Raw genomic sequence first — 19,708 nt, 5'->3', positions numbered from 1 at the left:
AATAAAGCTTCTCATCAAGTTCACTTTGTGTCTGACAACATCATTCAACTAACAGATGAAGATGCAGGTGCTTTTCAGAAGGTTGATGTAGCAGTAAATGTCAAATAAAGCTCTTGGGGTTTGAACATGGTCTCTGGAGACAGAGCTGCTCTATTCTGAGAGGATCACAATCACTCCACCCTGACAATGCAAATGGGGTTTTCAGTCTCACTCTCTGATTGGTTACATGATCTGGACTGGAACACTTTCACTTCTGCAAAAGCAGGTGATGGTATTTTAAATATAAAAATATAATAAAAATAATTTAAAAAACATGATCACAACTCAAGAATATACTATATACTAATATATAAATATACTGTATATGAAAATGTTATTTAAAATAGTATCCATGATCACAAATTAAGAATCATCCGTTGTGACAGTAATTGTGTAAGAATGTAAAAGTTTCTGTGTCTCAGATGGAAAGCATCACGTCCAGACAGCAGAAGTGACTGAATGCAGTCTGTTCAGTTTGATTGACAGGATCATATATTACACCTAAAACATGATGATCATATTGAAACACTGACTCATTCTCTTCATAAACACAAGAGTGATGTTGATTGTAATGATATAGTGTTATTAGTGTTTGGATCAGAGGTTTGACAGTTGATGCTGGAAGGTCAAGAGAGCATTACAATAGTCCAGTCTGGAGAGAACAAGAGTTGTGTAGCTCTGATAGGAAGGGCCTGATCCTCCTAATGTTGTATAAGGCAGATCTGCAGGACCGGGCAGTTCTAGAAATGTGCTCTGTGAAGTTTAACTGATTGTCAATCACAACTAATACTTAGTATACTAATACTATACAGTCTACTAATACTCTAATGAGAGTTAGTGGACATTGTTGTATAGTCACGTAAATCAAGAGATCACATTCAGGTAACTCACATGTCTCTTTGCTAGCATTGCATGTACAAAAACAACTTTCTCTCCCTCTTACATGCATACCAGTTCCCCACATAATACAACAACTCAACAACTCAAGACTAAAGCCAGCGCACACTGTGACTTTATAATAGTCCTTTACGATTGTTGCTACGAACATGATCCTCGCTGTAAGCCATGTCACACTGTAAGATCTCAGTCGTCATTAATGTCAGACTGTACGACAGTCAAGACGCGTTAAAAGCGGATGCACGCATTTTGTCAACAGCTCTTGGGAACAGCACCGTGATGAGAGAAGGGCGTTCCTTTATCATGAGCAGGACCCCAGTGTCCCTCAGACCCCGTTTGATTTATTTCATCTGCTTCTCTCTACGACCAATAACCTAAAGAATCAAACACCATATTGTAAGAACGGACATATTTAAAAACGTTTATGGCTCATGTTATCCTCCTAGGTAATTTTTGATCTCCATTGAAATTACAGAAATTGTAGATAGTAAAAACATACCTATTTTTCTTTTGATTACATTTTAAACTAAATTGTCAGCTTTATGTACTGATTTGATTAAAAAACAAATGTAATACAATTTTATTTGTCCTTACAATTTTTATGTAAGCAATAAGGTACTAGAGGCTGTGCTGTATCGTGAACAAGTCACGGCTGAAGGGGGTTGTTAGGCTAGAATCTTAAAACAACAACAACAAAGTGATTCAAACCGGCCCAGCATTAAATTTGAGCTAGGGAAGTTTCTGAAATTTGGTTGATATGACCCTGTAATCAGTGGTTAAAGTGGGATTTGGCAGGTGGGGGAACCCTCAAATTTTGTGTAGGTGCAACAAGGAAAAATGACTCACGTGGGACAACATATTGAGTATTGTGGTATAGCAATACTTTTTGGGACAAGAGTGTCACTGTGGCTCAATACTTATCTAATACTTATTTTAATGTTTTTATTTTGGTCCACCTACATCTACACTGATATGATGAAGATACTATGTTAAAATTGCTGAACACCACGATATGGAACACAACCTTGTTTTTCACAATGTAAATTTAAACATAAAAATGGGAAGTCAAAACTGACTCAAATGTGAGGTAGTTAGGGGGGTTCGGGTGCATGCTCCCCCGAGCAAATTTGGATTTCTCTGACCTACAAATGTGCAATTTAGAGCTTTTGAAGGCAAAAAAAAAACAAAAAACTTTTTGCTAAGAAATAGCTTTAAAACTTTGTCATTAGATTATTTGTCAATACCTGCTCTCTCTTCATCTTCATCTTTCTTTTTCTCTCAGTCTTCTTATCCTGCCCTATTTCTTCCCCTCCTAAAGCTGAACTTTGACTGATAGTCTTTTCATTTTCGTCTGTGTCAGTGAAGAAAGTAAACATAGGCTCAACTGATATTTATATGTTTTATGAATCATTTTCTGAGACAAGTTAATGGACTCAAGGCTACCAGGAAAGCTGTAGCCTAAGTCAGTATTGCCAGGAACCTTCTACAAGCTGTGTAATTTGAAAACGTCTGTTTTTAAATGTTAAAAGTAATTTTACATAATACAAATTATAGTCTACGTTTAACGCAGTTGGTGTAGCTGACAGACGTTCCCTTAGGCATCATGCGCTGTGGAAACGCGTCAAAGCATTCTCAGGTATAAATATATAATATAATAATAAATAATAAAATATATTACAAGGGAAAACAAATGTCCAGCGAATATTGAACCTAAAACTAACTTTACCGCGCTCAACGGCCGTGAGTTCATTCACGCATTAGTAATCGCTGGCGTTCAGCGGGTAGGGGAGACGTGAACCGGTGCAGATGCACTCAAATCAGACAGGAGAATCTTGACTGAGAACGTAACGTCGGGAAGCGTGATTGTGAAGGCGGGCCAGGGGCTGGTATTCAGTTTTGATTTGATGAATGATGAGAAACGTTGAATTTGATGAGAATGATTTGATTAGATTTGAATCTATTTATTTATTAATTTATCTGAAGTGCCGGAACGCAGTTCTGGACCGTTCCGGCCCACTTTAACTCCTGCCTGTAATACAAACTTTCCTTCATCTTGTCTATTCTGATTTTCACTTCCTGCCCTTCATCAGAATCATGTGACTGCAAACAAGCTATTCCTTCTCATTCAACATTCTGTATCACACAGAAATACACCACAATACTGAATACTGCAATGGTTTCTGCAAGCCACTTCTGGTTCCCTTTCGTTGTCACTCCGAGTTACGTCGGATGACGACGAATGGGGTTTCGCTTAGAAAGCCTATCATCTTCGAGTATATAAAACGAGCCAATGGCAATAAAAATGCCATGGGTCTGCGGAATTTGCATAGCGTATCTCCGCCCCACCCTGGGGGTATATAAGGAAGTGCGCTGGCAACATGCAGATATGTTTTCGCTTCGGAGCCAAGTTCAGTACTTCACTCCACAAGCCTTTTGAATGTCATCTTAAATCTCTTCGAGACGAGCGGCTCTTCAGAGTGTTGGTGTGACGGCGGATTCCAGCGAGATCGCATTTCCTGCTGCTGGTCTGTGCAGTGATCTGCCGACAGTGAGTGTGTTTTCTCCCTGGGCGTTTCGGCACTCTGTTGAGCTTTTTCAATCTCTAAAAGAGCTGCACGCGGCACGTCTTTTTAAAGACGGTTCGCCCGTGTATTTCTGTTCCTGGATGTGTGTGCGCATCTGCCTAAGCATCTGCTGTTTCGCGTGTTGGGCTTAATCACGCTTGGCAGCACTCGTGGATGAGTCATGTTTTCATTGCGGGAACATGATCATCGCGATGTTTATAGATCGAGACTCAATGATCTCTCTGTGAGTAGAGTCCCCTCTGCCACACCCCAATTTATCTCTTCCTCGAGAGGGGATACTTTGGCTGGTGGCCAGGGTGGTCTGAGGGTTACGGTGTGGCACAACAACCGACGAGTCATTCCTCGGGCCACACCCCCCTCCACATTGCAAACCGTGGAGCTTCTGTATATGCCTGGTTTCCTTCGGGGACCCAGTGTTTTATTCGGGGCTCCGGCAGATGATCTCATGTCACTCACAGCATCACAAGGCGGGCTTGATTTCTCTGGAAATGAAGTTCGGCTGCGTTGCCTCCCACGGGAGTGCCATCGTTGCCGGGACTGATTCAGAGCTGTCAGCCATGCTTTCCCGGACAGCTGAAAGCATCGGTTGGAGTGGCGCTGCCCTCCCCCCGAGCGCTGTAGGCTTCGTCCGGATGTGCATTAGGACGCCTCCGCTCCGCGAGAGTCCACGTGACTTTTCGCGGCCCGCGGGCGTACTCCGCCTTCGCTGCTTCGATCGCGCAGCGATCATGGTCTGTATGTTCTCTGTCACTATCGTGACACAGTCGTGCAGTGCTGTGTGTCGCCTGCGCCTTCAATGCAGTGCTGTCCCGGGAGTTCTGTCTGAACCGGCTGCAGTGGAACGCTAGTCCTTCCCTGGCCAACCCTGACAGAACGCGGAAACTCTAACCACGCCCCCATCCTGGGACGCTATGCCTCCCATGCCGGGCCTGGTTGTTCCGCCACGCACACTACTGACCTCGCTCAGACGACATCGGTACCTGCGTGATCCTGGGTCAGGTGATGCCCACTAATGTGGTCCAGACATGGGCTTAGCTGGTTGATGTGGGGCGGTCTGAGAATTTATTTTCTCAACCTCCCCATGTCCCGGGCTGGGCTCTTTGGCGGTGTGGCTTCGACCACCTGAAGCAGACTCGGGTCCTGCACCGATGGTCATCCATCCGTGCGGCCTCCTCAGTCTGCTTCCCGCCAAGCCCTCCTCTATGCGGCTGCTCCCCTCGGGCCTGCACCGGACCTGAGCAGGAGGAAGCCGCAGGAGGGCGGCGCTGCTCGTCTCCGCCCCTTAGACTGCCACGCCAGCCTAAGCAGCACCCTTGAGGCGGGCAGCCTGGTCGGCGGTGGTTGAGGACTGCGCCCAACAGTCTTCGATCAATCCAGAAGCAGACTGAGGCTTCTGCACTGACGGTCATCCGTCGGTGTGGTCTGCTTAGTCTGCTTCCCGCCGACGCCGCCTCCTTGCGGCTCCTCTCCTCGAGCCTTCACTGGCCTGAGCACAAGGAGGTCGCTGGAGGCTGGCACCGCCTGTCTCTGCCCCTTAGCCGGCTAACACCTGGCTGAGCAGCACAAACCTGAGACAGGCAGCTTGGAGTTAGGGCTCAGTTCTTCAGGAGCTGGTAGCAGGACCACTCCTTCCCCCGCTGGAGGGCTGGGGGAAAATCTCTACAAAAGAACTAATGCTCTTTCTCTGAGCCCCAAGAGGCTGTGGATGACAGCACGCGCCGCCCACGGGCCACGCTCCTCTCATCCCCCTCTGTCGCCAGACCCCTGCCAGAGCACGCCCCCGTGGGACGCTGGTCCTGCCCTGGCCTCCTCTGGCAGGATGTGGTTAATGACCGTGCCCCCACACAGGGCCACTATGCCACCCTCGCCTGGGCCGGTCATTCCGCCTCGCTGCACCACCGACGGTACGTCTGTTGTCCGTATGACCCCGCTGGTTCAGTTTCTGGGAGACTGGTTAGAGCTTCCCGGTCTGTCCCGCTGGGTCGCGAGGACCATCAGGCTCGGCTACGCGATTCAGTTCGCGCGGTCTCCTCCCCGCTTCAGGGGAGTCCGCTTCACATTGGTCAGTGGCAATGCCCCTGTCATGAGAGCGGAGGTCGCCACCCTACTGGCGAAGGGTGCGATTGAGACTGTCCCTCCAGCCGAAATGAGGTCCGGCTTCTACAGCCCTTACTTCATTGTACCGAAGAAATCCGGTGGGTTACGACCTATCCTGGACCTGCGCGTCTTGAACCGCTCCCTTCACAGGCTGCCGTTCAAGATGCTCACGGCCAAACGCCTTTTCGAATGCGTACGGCCACAGGATTGGTTTGCAGCGATCGACCTGAAGGACGCCTACTTCCATGTCTCCATTCTTCCTCGACACAGACCGTTTCTTCGGTTTGCTTTCGAGGGGCAGGCATACCAGTACGCGGTTCTCCCTTTCGGGCTAGCCCTGTCTCCTCGTGTCTTCACGAAGGTCGTCGAGGCAGCCCTTGTTCCCCTACGAGAACACGGGGTTCGCATCCTGAACTATCTCGACGACTGGCTGATCCTAGCTCACTCTTGAGACCAGGTTTGCGAACACAGGGACCTTGTGCTCCGGCACCTAGCTCGTCTGGGCCTTCGGGTCAACTGGGAGAAGAGCAAACTCTGCCCAGTGCAGAGGATCTCTTTTCTCGGTATGGAAATCGACTTGGTCGCCATGTGCGCGCAGCTTACGAGCGAGCGCGCGCAGTCACTGCTGACTTGTCTTCGTCAGTTTGAGGGCAAGAGTGCGGTCCCACTGAAACTCTTTCAGAGGCTCCTGGGGCATATGGCACCCGCAGCCGCAGTAATGCCGCTCGGTTTGCTTCATATGAGACCGCTTCAGCTTTGGCTTCGCGATCGAGTCCCGAGGTGGGCATGGCAACACGGCACGCTCCGAGTCCCAGTGACTCCGACCTGCCGTCAGACCTTCCCCCCGTGGTCGAACCTCAATTTTCTACGGGCCGGAGTTCCCTTAGAACGAGCTTCCAGGCATGGTGTTGTATCAACAGATGCCTCCGCCACGGGTTGGGGTGCCATGTGCAATGGACATGCTGCCGCGGGTTCCTGGACAGGACCCCAGCGCCTTTGGCATGTCAATTGCCTCGAGTTGCTGGCTGTACGCCTTGCCCTGCACCGCTTCGTGCGTTGCTCAGGGGTCATCACGTACTAGTCCGATCAGACAATACCGCCACAGTAGCGTACATCAACCGTCAAGGTGGTCTACGCTCCCGCCGTATGTCGCAACTCGCCCGCCACCTCCTCATATGGAGTCAGAAGCATCTGAGGTCGCTTCCAGCCATTTATATCCCGGGAGACCTGAACCAGGCAGCCGTCGAGGTGTCTCGGCTTCGGCCTCTCGCTGGAGAATGGAGACTCCATCCCCTGACGGTTCAGCTGATTTGGGATCAGTTCGGGGACGCACAGGTAGACCTGTTTGCCTCCCACGACTCGTCTCACTGCGACCTGTTTTATTCCCTGACCGAGGGCATGCTCGGCACGGATGCACTGGCGCACAGCTGGCCGCGGGGCCTCCGCAAGTATGCGTTTCCCCCAGTGAGCCTTCTTGCGCAGACCTTGCGCAAGATCAGGGAGGACGAGGAGCAGGTAATTTTGGTTGCCCCGTATTGGCACAACCGCACCTGGTTCCCAGAACTAGTACTCCTCGCGACAGCACCTCCCTGGCCTGCAGGACCTGCTTTCTCAGGGACGGGGCACCTTATGGCACCCTCGTCCCGATCTGTGGAACCTCCACGTGTGGCTCCTGGACGGGACGAGGTAGGTTTGAGTACCCTACCACCAGCGGTGGTGGCTACCATCACTTCCGCTAGAGCATCGTCCACGAGACATGTCTATGCGTTGAAGTGGAACCTCTTCGTCAACTGGTGTTGACTTTAAAGGATTAAAAGGACACTAAAGGATTAGTTCACCCCAAAATGAAATTTTGTCATTAATTAGGCCTACTCACCCTCAGCGACAGTACGAGACAGTACGCAGGAGCTTCAGGTACAAACAACCAGATCTGGCATTGCAGGCCGAAGCTGTGAAGAGTTCAGCTCGGAGTCGAGCGAGAAGAAAGAGGGTAATATTTAGAGGATATTGTGATTATTTTTCACGTGCATTAATAGATGTTTTGTGTCCATACACAGTGCATCACAGTACTGATTGTCTGTATTGGTTGTTTTTACAGCTGCTAGAAGCGAGACGGTGTGCTAGGTGAGGATGACGTGGGCATTTGGAAGTGCGCCACCATAGATCTGATGTCCGATGAAGTTCAACCACCAGCCAGGAGCTCACAGAGCTCTGTGCTACGCTGCAGTCGAGATTAGAGGCGACTCCTAAATACAGGGCAACGCACCACAGACGTTTTCAAAGTGGATTGAATTCAGAGAGAACGCCGCTAGTCACCTACAGCTCCGAAGATGAAAACAGACACTGAGCTTCCAATTTGTTGTGTGTGCAGATGATCTATGCTTTGTACATAGGTGTATATTGTTTTGTGTTTGTGCTAATAAAGCTCTTTCTTTGAATAAACAGCATGCCCCTGGCAAATTTTCCTTTCTTGTCCTTGATGGTAATAATAGTGTAGTCCATAGGTTAACAATGACATGAATATACCACAGAATAGCATATAATGAATATAAAAAAAATAATTTATATATCATAATTTATATAAATATTATATTTTTTTGAATTTATGAATCTAAAAAAATAATTTATATATTATTATTTATTATTTATATGAATATTATAATTTTTTGAATTTATAATGAGCAAGGGTGACCAATAGTAACAGATCTGCCAACCAATCACGAGTGATTTTTCTTATTTAAACCACGTGGGTTCAACCAATAGTGAGTGAGGAAATTCAAGCCTTTCTCTGGCGGGAGCTGCTATTCATATGGTAATTAGAGCCATTCACACCTCCGGCGCGAGCGCTCTGCATACGTCATGGTTCGTTTCCGACAATATTCGGCACAGACGAACGCGACGTTCACAGGCTGTAAATTGTCGTTAACTGCCGAAAATTAGGGAGATTTACGGCCGTTTACGGGGTCGGAAATCCCAATTTTCATGCAGTGTTTTTGGGGGTCGGCTGCGCCCCTGCCTTCGTCTTCAGGCAGGAAATGCAGAGTCTGGACCCTCGGATTACGAGCTACGGACGGGCCTACGCCAAAGAACTTTATATCATAATATTTGCTTGCTGGGCTGTTAATAAATGTTACGGTATTGTTACGGTTACGGTATTTTGCCTCCCGAGTCTTTCTGGTAGAACTGACAAGTTTATTTTCGATCTTTCGCCACACGGTTGACAAAACATTTTTCCGTAATGTCATACAAAACCGGCCTTTCCTGGATCATGCTGATCAATTCGTCTTCACTTGCCTCGTTCCAGACAGCCATATCTTTATAAAATAATCACGAATCGGAATGAGAAATGCAAACAAATGAGAAGAGCGTTCTGTGTGTTCCCTCTTGACTTCGTCGTTTACTTGCTTCGTCACCTCTGGGTTTTTTTCTCGTGCACTGGTTCGCTAGATGAACAGCCAATCAGAATGATCAGATGGCCCGACTGACTGACCCTAATATAATACCTAATATAAGACCTAACCCCTTCTTCTAACCCTAATTTATGGAGTGAGTAGCTTTTCATTTTTTAAACAACCATGTAGGAAAACACATCATGGTCATATTCCAGGATGACAAAGCCAAGGCTCATCAGGCTAAGAGAATGTTAGAGAATCTAAGAGAACTGTAAGAGAATGGTTGGGAGGAGCATGAAGAATCATTTTCACAGCTGAGTCCAGACCTTGAACTCATTGAAAGTGTTTGGGATGTCCTAGAGCAGGGGTTTTCAAACTTTTTGTGTGTGTGGACCACTATTTGTAATCAAGAATTTTCGCGGACCACCTCATAATACACATATTACATTTTTCTACACACAGTCCTACCTGAATTACTCCACACCTCTAAATAGGCTTGCTAGCACTAAAACTATAACTGGTCATCACATCAGTACAACAGGCTTGTTAAAAGAAAGTTTACTGCACACAACGGCTGCCACATATTTTATTTATTTATTTACTCAAGCGCCCGAGGGCATAATCAGGTTAATTTGAACAACAGGCTTATTTCCATAGCAATGGGGTATGAAATCTATACAGTAATAAGAACACTTGGATATAGTCACCATATATATATTTGATATTGTGTGTATTTGAGTTCTACATTATCTGTTGTATAAGCCACTGGATGCCTTATATTTCCCTCTGGATTAATAAAGTCTAAAATTCGAGATTAAATATGAGACAAGCGATTTATGTTGGTGAAAAAAATCAGCACAGCGCAGAATAATCAATAGAAAGTGTAACGACCTTACAAAATATTTGTTATGATCCCAGCCTGTGTTCCCCTGTCTTGTGTGATATTTCCTGTCTTGTGTGATATTTTGTAGTTCTTTGTAGTTTTTCATGTTGGTTAGTCTCCCAGGTGTGTCTTATTAGTTCCCTTGGTTACCCTTATGTGTAATGTATTACATTAATGTATTGTATGTTTGTATTAACTAACATGAACAAATAATGAGCAGTACATTTGTTACTGTGTTTGTTCATCTTTGTTAACGTTAGTTAATAAAAAACAAAGCCGTTCATTGTTTGTTCAACAATGTTGTTAAGATTTTAATAAAGTATTAATGTTGAAATTAACATTAACAAAGATTAATAAATGCTGTATAAGTGCAGTTCATTATTAGCTCATGCTAAGTAATGTAATTAACTAATGTTAACTAATGAACCTTATTGTAAAGTGTAACCGAAAATATGTTTGTGACTGATCTACAGTCTTCAGGATAATGATTTAAATAGAGAGAGTCACTTTGCATTGTCAGCACATGCTTCAGTGCTCTGAGAGTGTTTATAGTGCTGTGAGTTTAACACTTCATGACTGAGAGCAGAACACAACACAATCTTCATCATCACACAAGACTAAACTACAGCAATGAACACAATCAACATCTTCATCTGGACCATTGCACTGTTTATTCAAGGTTGTTACTTTTTAATATAAATATAATATGCCATTGTTGTTTTGATGATTTTAATATACAAATATTGTTCTCTAAAAAGGTGATTAACAAACTAACTTACTTTCTTTTCATTTTCATTTTATTTTCTGTTCTTCAGAATCCAGAGGAGTGACTCTGACTCAACCTGAAGTTAAAACTGTCCAACAGAGTCAAACAGCAACAATAGAGTGTAATATAGATGTAGGAATATACAGCACCCACTTATACTGGTATCAGCAGAAACCTGGAGAAGCTCCTAAACTCCTGATGAAATATATAAACAACCTCCAGTCTGGAACTCCATCTAGATTCAGTGGCAGTGGAACAGCAAATACTGGACGAGATTTTACTCTGACCATCAGTGGAGTCCAGACTGAAGATACAGGAGATTATTACTGTCAGAGTATACACTGTCCTAGTAGCTGTGTGTTCACACAGTGATAAAGAGTCGTACAAAAACCTCTGTCAGTCAGACGTCACAGTGACTGCACTGATACAGCTGAGAGAAACTGCAGCTGCTGATGGAGTAGGGCTCCAGACTAGCTTTTTTCACTAGGAGCACAGTGGCCCCCAACTGAAAATTTTAGGGGCAGAACCAGAAAATTTAGGGGCGCACACCGTAAATCAACATGCTAACCAAATTTACTAATTTCCACTGTATTACTAATAAATACTTTGATAATAGATGCAGAAATTACAATGTGCTGTTTCAAATTCAGTGTCACATTTTATTCTGCACTTTTGAAGATGCAACAACAAGGTAAACTGACAGCACCATCGCTGTCATGACCGTACAAATAGAAAACAAAATACCATACATTCAGAATAAAAAAAAGTGCTTAGTAACAAAGTGCTTAGTAACCTTTCGTTCATTTCACAGTTACAAACAATACTTAAATGTATGTAAACATTAGGGTCACTGGCCAATAACATTCCACTAGAACAAGTAGGCCTAAACAACTTGTGCCTTTACTCACTCCCCCTTAGAGAAGATCCTCCTGTGTTCCACTAGGAGGCTCAGAAGGCCAGCCCTTGTAATTTGGCCTCCTAGACCTTTTACCCTGACTGAACCATGTTTGTACAGCTTCCTTGGCATCAAACTCGTGTAAACTAGGTCCCTCCATGCTAATTCGAATCAAGTCCTCCACAGTGTCTACATGCAGGGACCCCCTGACATCAGATTTAATCCTCTTCTGAGCAGAAAATCGCCCTTTCACATATAGCAGAGGAGACCGGGAGGACCAGCATGATGTGCACAAGATGTAGGATGTTCTACAAAGAATGGATCATTAGTGTAGGTTTTATTTAATCAAAAAGTAATAATTACTAACTAAATTAACAAGGATATGATCATAATGGGGTACCTTGTAATCAGAGCAGAATGGCAACTTAGTTACCATCATCCCCCATAAGGCATGGTAAGACTTGTCCATGTAGTTCCTAAAGATGAATGTCTTCATGGATCGATACTCCTCTCTAGCCAGATTGAAATCACAGCCATTTCTGAAAAGAGTGAAAGGAAAAACTGACCAAACAATCTAGGTTAAGGATCAAAGTAGATGTTTGAAATGTTGCTCTGTGTTATACTTTTTATATCTTTATGATAATTTAAAAAGAGTCACTAACCTTGTTAAGACAGAGGAAAAGTGGTCTAGCAGGAAGTCCAGCTCCTTAATCTGTCAGCTCTCTTTGCTCTGGCCAGGAATCATGACTGAATATCTTGAATGACTTCACTGCCTTTGCTGATGCTGATGTAGACTCTTCATCTATCAAGGAATAGAAAAACAGAGTTGAGAGAAAAAGAAAAATGATGATAGCTTATCTTATTTGCACAGATTTTTTTAAATATATAATTCTGTGCTTTCACTTACAAAGCAGACTGCTGAATCTTTGCTTCAAATGAAGCAGAGTGCAGTCGATGGCTGCTCTCACTGCTTGTTGCAGCTTAGGTGTGCTTGCCATGGAGAGTCCTTCCTTTCCCAGCCCAGCAGCTTCACCTTTGATGGTGATCCCCTGAGTTCACAAAACATTCAACATTTAGACAAGGAAAAAATCAACTCCAAATCTAAACATTAAAAAAAAACTGCTCACCTGAAACTTGTGCAAAAGGTGAGTCTCCCCCTCACCCTCTTGTTGTCTTCTCTGGGCCTGAAGGTCTGCCAGTAACTCTGCCAGTCTACCACCTGGCTTGCATCTCACTGACATGGCCTCAATAGTTGCAAGGAGATTCTCAATCCCATTCACAGCCTGTAAAACATTTTCCTTGTGAAAAACAAGGGTAAAAGCTACATATTCCTTGATTAAAATTATTTGTTTAACTATATTCTTCTTAACATGTCAACATTACCTGAGGCAAAATAACATCATTTTTTGGAGAAGAAAGCTGAATTTACTTATGGCCTCAAACAAGTCAGCCAAGAAGTGACAGAAACCCACAAAGCTTCCATCTTCCATCATCTTCTTGACCTGCAAGACATAACCAATTACTAACCACTAACCATCAATATCAGTTATTTTGTATGCCTCCCAAATATGAAATCATTTTGAAATTAAATACAGACCTTCCTTGATCTCCCAGCAATATCAGCATTGGTGGATTATGCAGTCAAATGTTCCATGTGGTAATACACTGCTGTGAACTGGCCAGGGTTCTGCAGATGTTTATCCTTTCCTCCAGGTTTTAGCAAGGTTTGGAGGGCCCGGTTCACATGTGGTAGCCAGCGTGTCCCACTGACACTACCTGGTACATTAATTAACCCCTGAAGTCGGCTGTCTCGCCGGCGATACCAGCTCGCTTTTTTTTTTATCAGTTCAAAAGAGATTAATTTTGCTCTGTTGACTTTGATATTACAAACACGTGTCATACATCAATCGATTCTGTTAAATGTGTATTATTTTTGTGTATACTCACAATAAAAACAAAGTGTTTTGCTTTTTGACAAATAAAGAAAAATAAACACGAAGCGAGTTCTGCCTTCTCTCTGCCAGTGTAGTCCATTCTGAAACGCGTCCGAAAATGAACAATAACTCCGCGAATCCTTCTCACACAGACACGTGATATATGTCTTTATGAAGCTTGAAATCTCTTCTTTTAAACGAAGTAATTTATATAAAAAACAAATATTCTCAGCTTATGTAATCCGTTTGAAAGCAAGGAGAGGTACCGTTTTTCCTTCTGCTTCATTATCTCTATAATGAGCTGAGGCCGCCCCGCCCCCGGCGCTATTCAAATGGTAAATAGTTTAGGTAATCTATTTGCATCGCACACGCCCCCCGATCAATGCCATAAAAACACAGTCTCTTCATCCGATTCACTGATAGTTCATCGCGCTCCGAGGATGGCACGTTTCTCCGGTAAAGACGCCCTTCAGATGATTCTGGACAGCGAGGAAGAATTCACCTTTTCCTCAGAGGAAGATTGCAATTCGGACGATGAACGGGTGCATTTTCAAGAGCGAATTGATCCCGCCGAGGATACATGTTCTGAGTAAGTTGTTTACTGTTATATAATTATTTTTCTGATAATATAGAACTCATATGAATTTTCAGACTATATTTTGCCTAGTTTTGGCTAGCTTTTGACATCTTACAGGAACGATTGCCTTACAATATCCCTAACATTCGTGTATACGCTCAAGTGTAAACTTTTTTAAATGTAATATTGCTCTTTAAACATATTTGTATATGAAATATATTTCACTCAGTTTTGATTAGCTTATGACACTGGTTAAAATGCTAAAATACTGCCTTATGCGTAATGTAGCATGTTTGTGAATATCTGCTTAGGTGTAATGTGATTTAGTGCAAATATATTTCAGCCTCTGGTAAAATATGTGATAGGCTACTGTCTAAATACATTATATTTTTATATAAATGTTCGGTTTTGGTTAGCCTATGACAGTGTTTATCATGCTTCAATACTGCCTTATGCGTAATGTAGCATGTTTGTGAATATCTACTTAGTTTATATAATGTGATTTAGTGCAAATATATTTCAGCCTCTGGTAAAATATGTGATACTGTCTAAATACATTATATTTTTATATAAATGTTCGGTTTTGGTTAGCCTATGACAGTTTATCATGCTTCAATACTGCCTTATGCACAGATGTTTGTGAATACAGGTGTAAATTTTTTAAATGTAGTGTAGTGATCGTTCGCGAACGATCCGTTCATTGCGTGCGTCACTAAATGCATGCGGTGTATATAGCCCATCAACAGATACTCGCGGTGACGCGGTCTACGGCCCATAAATAGATATTTCTCCATCCTATGGCCTATCAACAAAACATTGTGTGTCCATAACCATCAATTGCTCATCAGTTTACTTTGAATAATGTATGCTAACAGTTTTACTTTGTTGTTGTTTTTTTAGGAATGTGTCAAGCTCTCCTTCTCCAGCACCCCGCAGAGGGGCACGCAGGTGTCGTTCAGTTCTCAGTGCGATGGAGAATCATACTGAGTAAGTGCATAGACGTAATATTTTACAGATGAAATGTAGCCTGATTGTGTTTACAGCGTCATAATATAAAAGTAGCCTACCTATTCTTGTGTGAAATGACAAAAAAACGTTGTCTTTTTTTATCCATGGCCATTAGTGATCGATAATGATAATACAATTTCTTTGATTGTGTTATCAGCATGCTCACGTGTTTTTTTTTGTTTTTTTTTTGTGTTTTTTTTTTACAGATGTGACAATGAACATGTCCAAGCACCTGTCCCGAAGAGAGCCAAGGCAAACAAGCAGGCAAGCAACAGGCAGTCCACTCTGGCATGGAAAACAGAGACTGATGTTGACATGGTTCCACAGACTGTGCGCTTCCGTCCTGCACGGGAAACTGGACCACAACTGAGCCCTGTTGACTCACATTCACCCATGAGTCTATTCAAACAATTTTTTTCAGAAAGTGCTGTCTCAACTCTGTGCCACAACACCAATGCTCAGGCTGCCAAGGCAACTGCAAAGGGCAGCAAATATAAATGGACAGATGTCAGCATCAGTGAGATGTATCGCTACATTGGGTTGCTATTTTACATGGCCATGGTGAAGGTCAGCTCCATCAGCGACTACTGGCGGCAAAGCAGTGTTTTCTCCGTACCCTTTCCAGCTACAGTTATGTCCCGGGACAGATACCGCATCATTTCATGGAATGTGCACATGAGTCACCCAGATGCAGATATGGATAATGACAGAAAGAGGGGCACACCTGAACATGACCGTCTTTGCAGGGTCAAACCTCTCATGGACACGATCCGTCAGGCTTGTAAATCCATCTATCATCCTAAAAGAAACTTAGCTGTGGATGAAAGAATGGTGGCATGCAAAGCACACACAGGTATGACGCAGTACATGAAAGCCAAGCCAACCAGATGGGGTTTCAAGTTGTTTGTTCTTGCAGACTCATCGAATGGATACACTGTGGACTTTTCTGTGTACACAGGAAAGAACAACTTTCCCACAGGCCATGGACTGTCATATGATGCTGTAACATCTCTTTTAGACCACACATTTTTAGGTTCTGGGTACCATGTGTACATGGACAATTTTTATACAAGTCCAAAGCTCCTCAAAGACTTGTTTGCAATGAAGTTTGGTGCATGTGGGACTTACAGGGACAACAGGAAGGACTGCCCTCGGAATGCAGCTAATTCACTCTCTAAAAAATCTGCCAGGGGATCCATCAGGTGGATTCGCGATGGTCCTCTTGTATTTGTGAAGTGGATGGACACACGAGAGGTATCTGTCTGTTCTACCATCCATCCTGCTTATACAGGAAACACTGCGCAGAGGAGGGTGAAAACGCAAGATACATGGAGGACAAAGACATTTCCATGTCCTGCACCTGTGACTGAATACAACAAGCACATGGGGGGCGTTGACCTGTCTGATCAGCTGATACAGTATTACACAACACAGCACAAAACCATGAAGTGGTACAGAAAGATTTTTCTACACTTCTTGGACATTGCTTCCACCAACTCTTTCATTGTGCACAAAGAGCTACATGGTAACTTGTCCCATAAAGAGTTTATGGAGCAACTTATCACAGAGCTCTGTGGTGTGTCACAGAAAACGGCACCAAAACGGACCGATAGTGACCATGTACCGGTTCCAGGAGCTGAGCTGACTTCAGATGACAGGGATGTTGCCACAGTTGGTCGCCGCTCATGTGTGCATTGCAAAGCAGTGCGTGGTAAAAAGCAATTAACACCATGGAAATGCCAGGCATGCAATGTTCACTTATGTCTTCAACTGAACAGGAACTGTTTTCAAGAGTGGCATAAAGATGTGTGACTGTGTTCAGATGTGTGTGCTCTGCTGACCACCTTCCACTAACCATCAGAGTTCAGAAATCATTCTGATATGTTTTTTTGTTGTTTTTTTTGCTCACATTTGATTCGCTTAGAGCCCGCATCAACGGGGCATAAGCATTTTACTGTGAGATACCTGCCTTTACTTTTGTTTATTTATCGCTCACAATTGCTTTGTTTATAGCCGACTGATTATTTTTTTATTTACTGTAGAATATACAGCCACATCAAATAAGCTTTTGTTTAGCAATTTCTGCTCATATGTTCTATATATATATATATATATATATATATATATATATATAAATACAATTTTTGTCAAAAATAAAGTCATCAACTAAGATGTTAGCTGTTCCAATGTTGGCTATATTCAAACTAATGAATACATATGATAAAATGTAGGCCTATAATCATTTTTTTACAAAGAAAGAGTACACTTGAAATATTGTTGAAATTGTAATTATTGTTGTAATTGTAACCTTTTTAATAAAATAGCAAAACATATTTACAAGATAGATGTAAGCAAAATCTTAAATGGTCAATAAAAGCCTTCTTCTAAATATATCTTTTGTCATTGCATTGTGGCTCAGTCAGTGTCACACCTGAATGAATGGCTAATTATGCAAAGTGGGTGTATTCTAAGGTGTAAACCACTCCTCCTTCACGCCCACCTCGCATATTGGCTTTGCAAGCAAAACCTGTCTTACACAATTTAAATCAATGTACTGTTTTCTGTGAACGATAAAGCAAGACTATTTTCACATAATTTTGAAGCCAGAACCCGAAGCGATAACATCCATTTGTCAAAAGTCTTATTGACGCATATTTAGTATGAGTTTTGTGATCTTGTTTCAGCAACTTTCATTTTTATTTTGTTCAATAACCACGCATAAACATTATTCTCTTAAAAATACAAACATCTACATACTTGTTGCTCACATATTATGCTAGCCCTGTTTGTGCTATATAGAGTGAATTTACACCTTTGCCATTAACATGTTTATAAATAACTGAAAAAAGCACTAATGTCAGGGCATGTCAAAACATCCCAAGGGCCCCAAAAACACCTTAGACCTCAGAGGGTTAACACGAACACCCAACTCCTCTCCAAGTGCTCGTAGTTCTCTCATAGACTTGCTGCTAAAGTGATATGTCTTCCAAACCATGTTGAGGAGATTGTAGACATGATCCACCATCGGAATTTTCCTTTGTACAGATAGTATTGCCAGCTCCAGTCTACAATTACAATGAATTCAACTTAAAATTAAACATGCATTGTTTAGGTTACTACCCTATCTTTATTCTGAAGGTTCACATTTAACCTACCTATGTGGCAGAGTCCTGCACGGGTCCGATTTTGTAAACCCGCACCCGCCCGTACCCGCAGTGCTTCAAACCGCATCCGACCCGTTATCCGTCAACAGCACTAATTAAAATCCGCACCCGACCCGCTTAAAATAGAACCGACACCCGACCCGCACCCGAAATAAAATCAGTTTAGCCAATCACATTATAGACACAATTACAAAAATGTTTATTGCCAGTTCATACAGAAGTTTTAACGACAATTAACACAAGGACAACTTAAGCCGAAGCTGTCAAAAGGCCGGCACATGATGGCTAACGTTACAACAAAACTGAGTAACAGACGCGGCTACAACACTATATCTGCCACGCAATTTCGTCTAGCCTACATCTAACAATTTTGGGTTCAAACACGCCCTGCACACCACACAAACTGAAACGTGTTAAATTTGAAAAATACTGTTCGATAGAACTGCTTGGTTTGTTACCACAGTTATCTGCGTGCTTCCTCGGCGATGAAGTTCCACATTTGCGGCTATCCAACACGAAAATGCATGCAGCAAAGCCTTTCACAATATTTTCTTCAGATAACTCCAAATTTCTCCCACACACTGGACTTGATTTTTGATGACATATTGTCGACAACTTTACAATCTCCACTATCTATTCTTTTCTTCAACTCCTCAGCATCCATCTCGACGACTGCAAGCAGATCGCGCGCGTGGTTATGATGAATTTTTAAAAGTGAAAGTAGCCTAGGTAACGTTATAACGTTAGATCCTGGGAGGGCGTGGCGCGTGGGCACAAATAAACTGATGTGGATTTTAAATTATTTTATCAACTTGAAATACAGGAATATTTTTGTAGATGTGTTCCTAAAAATATGCATATATTTTTACGTTTGCATGTGATTGTTTTAAACCAGTGTTTAGACCCGTGTTTCCCCCGTGTCCGACCCGACCCGTATCCGACACAGTTGGATATTTTTCACCCGTTTGAGCAAAATTACCCGCGGGTACCCGAACCCGTGCAGGACTCTAGGTCGAGCTGGCTTTTGTATTTGGTGAAGGGTAGTTCCTCCTTAGCAATGAAGTAGGCCGTGATAAATTTCAACATCATCTCTGCCTCATCTGTGCTCTGATTTACAGTCATTTGTCTTCTAAAAGCAACCGGCAATGGCGTTGCTTTTGATTTATGAACATGTCACGGCATACTCGATGCTTTAGACTGAGATTGTGTTTAATCAATGTATTGTGTTTAAACTGCAAAGTGCCTGTACTATCGGCAAACTAGTGTTCCCCGCAGTTCTGGGGTAGCTGCTGCAGTATTCGCACTTCATAAAGTTCGACTGCTTATAGAATCTCAGCCAGCTTAATTCTTTCAGCCAGTCTTCTCGAAGATGGTGAGTGCGGGCCTTTTTCGCCACACCAACCTCTGACTCTGCATCATCATCCGACGGTGACACTGTAGACTCTGGCACTGGCACACTAGCCGCAGGTCG

The 19,708-nt window shown here is 43.3% G+C and overlaps 1 protein-coding gene and 1 long non-coding RNA gene across 2 annotated transcripts; both read left to right on the top strand.

Moving 5' to 3' along the window:
- Positions 1-7,511: 7,511 nt before the first annotated feature.
- LOC309490139 lies at positions 7,512-8,062 on the top strand. Its single transcript, XR_014202600.1, has 2 exons — positions 7,512-7,608; positions 7,717-8,062. It is a non-coding gene; the product is annotated as an uncharacterized lncRNA (long non-coding RNA).
- Positions 8,063-13,432: 5,370 nt separating this feature from the next.
- On the top strand, positions 13,433-17,015 carry LOC309490309 (piggyBac transposable element-derived protein 4-like). The gene is made up of 3 exons (XM_082159403.1): positions 13,433-14,077; positions 14,966-15,052; positions 15,280-17,015. Exons 1-3 carry the CDS (start codon positions 13,821-13,823, stop codon positions 16,883-16,885), a joined length of 1,950 nt encoding a protein of 649 aa, XP_082015529.1. The 5' UTR covers positions 13,433-13,820; the 3' UTR covers positions 16,886-17,015.
- The last annotated feature ends 2,693 nt before the right edge of the window (positions 17,016-19,708 follow it).

This window comes from Leuciscus leuciscus (genome assembly GCF_965113295.1).
Source record: "Leuciscus leuciscus genome assembly, chromosome: 25".
In the NCBI taxonomy this organism is placed as follows: domain Eukaryota; kingdom Metazoa; phylum Chordata; class Actinopteri; order Cypriniformes; family Leuciscidae; genus Leuciscus; species Leuciscus leuciscus.
Note: the sequence above shows the minus strand (reverse complement) of the source record. Positions and strands in the feature narration are given on the sequence as shown.

Bases quoted from the DNA above. Each gene is read 5' to 3' on its own strand.
- LOC309490309 (XM_082159403.1), top strand. From the start codon at position 13,821: ATGGTAAATAGTTTAGGTAATCTATTTGCATCGCACACGCCCCCCGAT. The intron at 14,078-14,965 runs GTAAGTTGTTTA...TTGTTTTTTTAG, and splicing joins GCCGAGGATACATGTTCTGA to GAATGTGTCAAGCTCTCCTT. The intron at 15,053-15,279 runs GTAAGTGCATAG...TTTTTTTTACAG, and splicing joins GCGATGGAGAATCATACTGA to ATGTGACAATGAACATGTCC.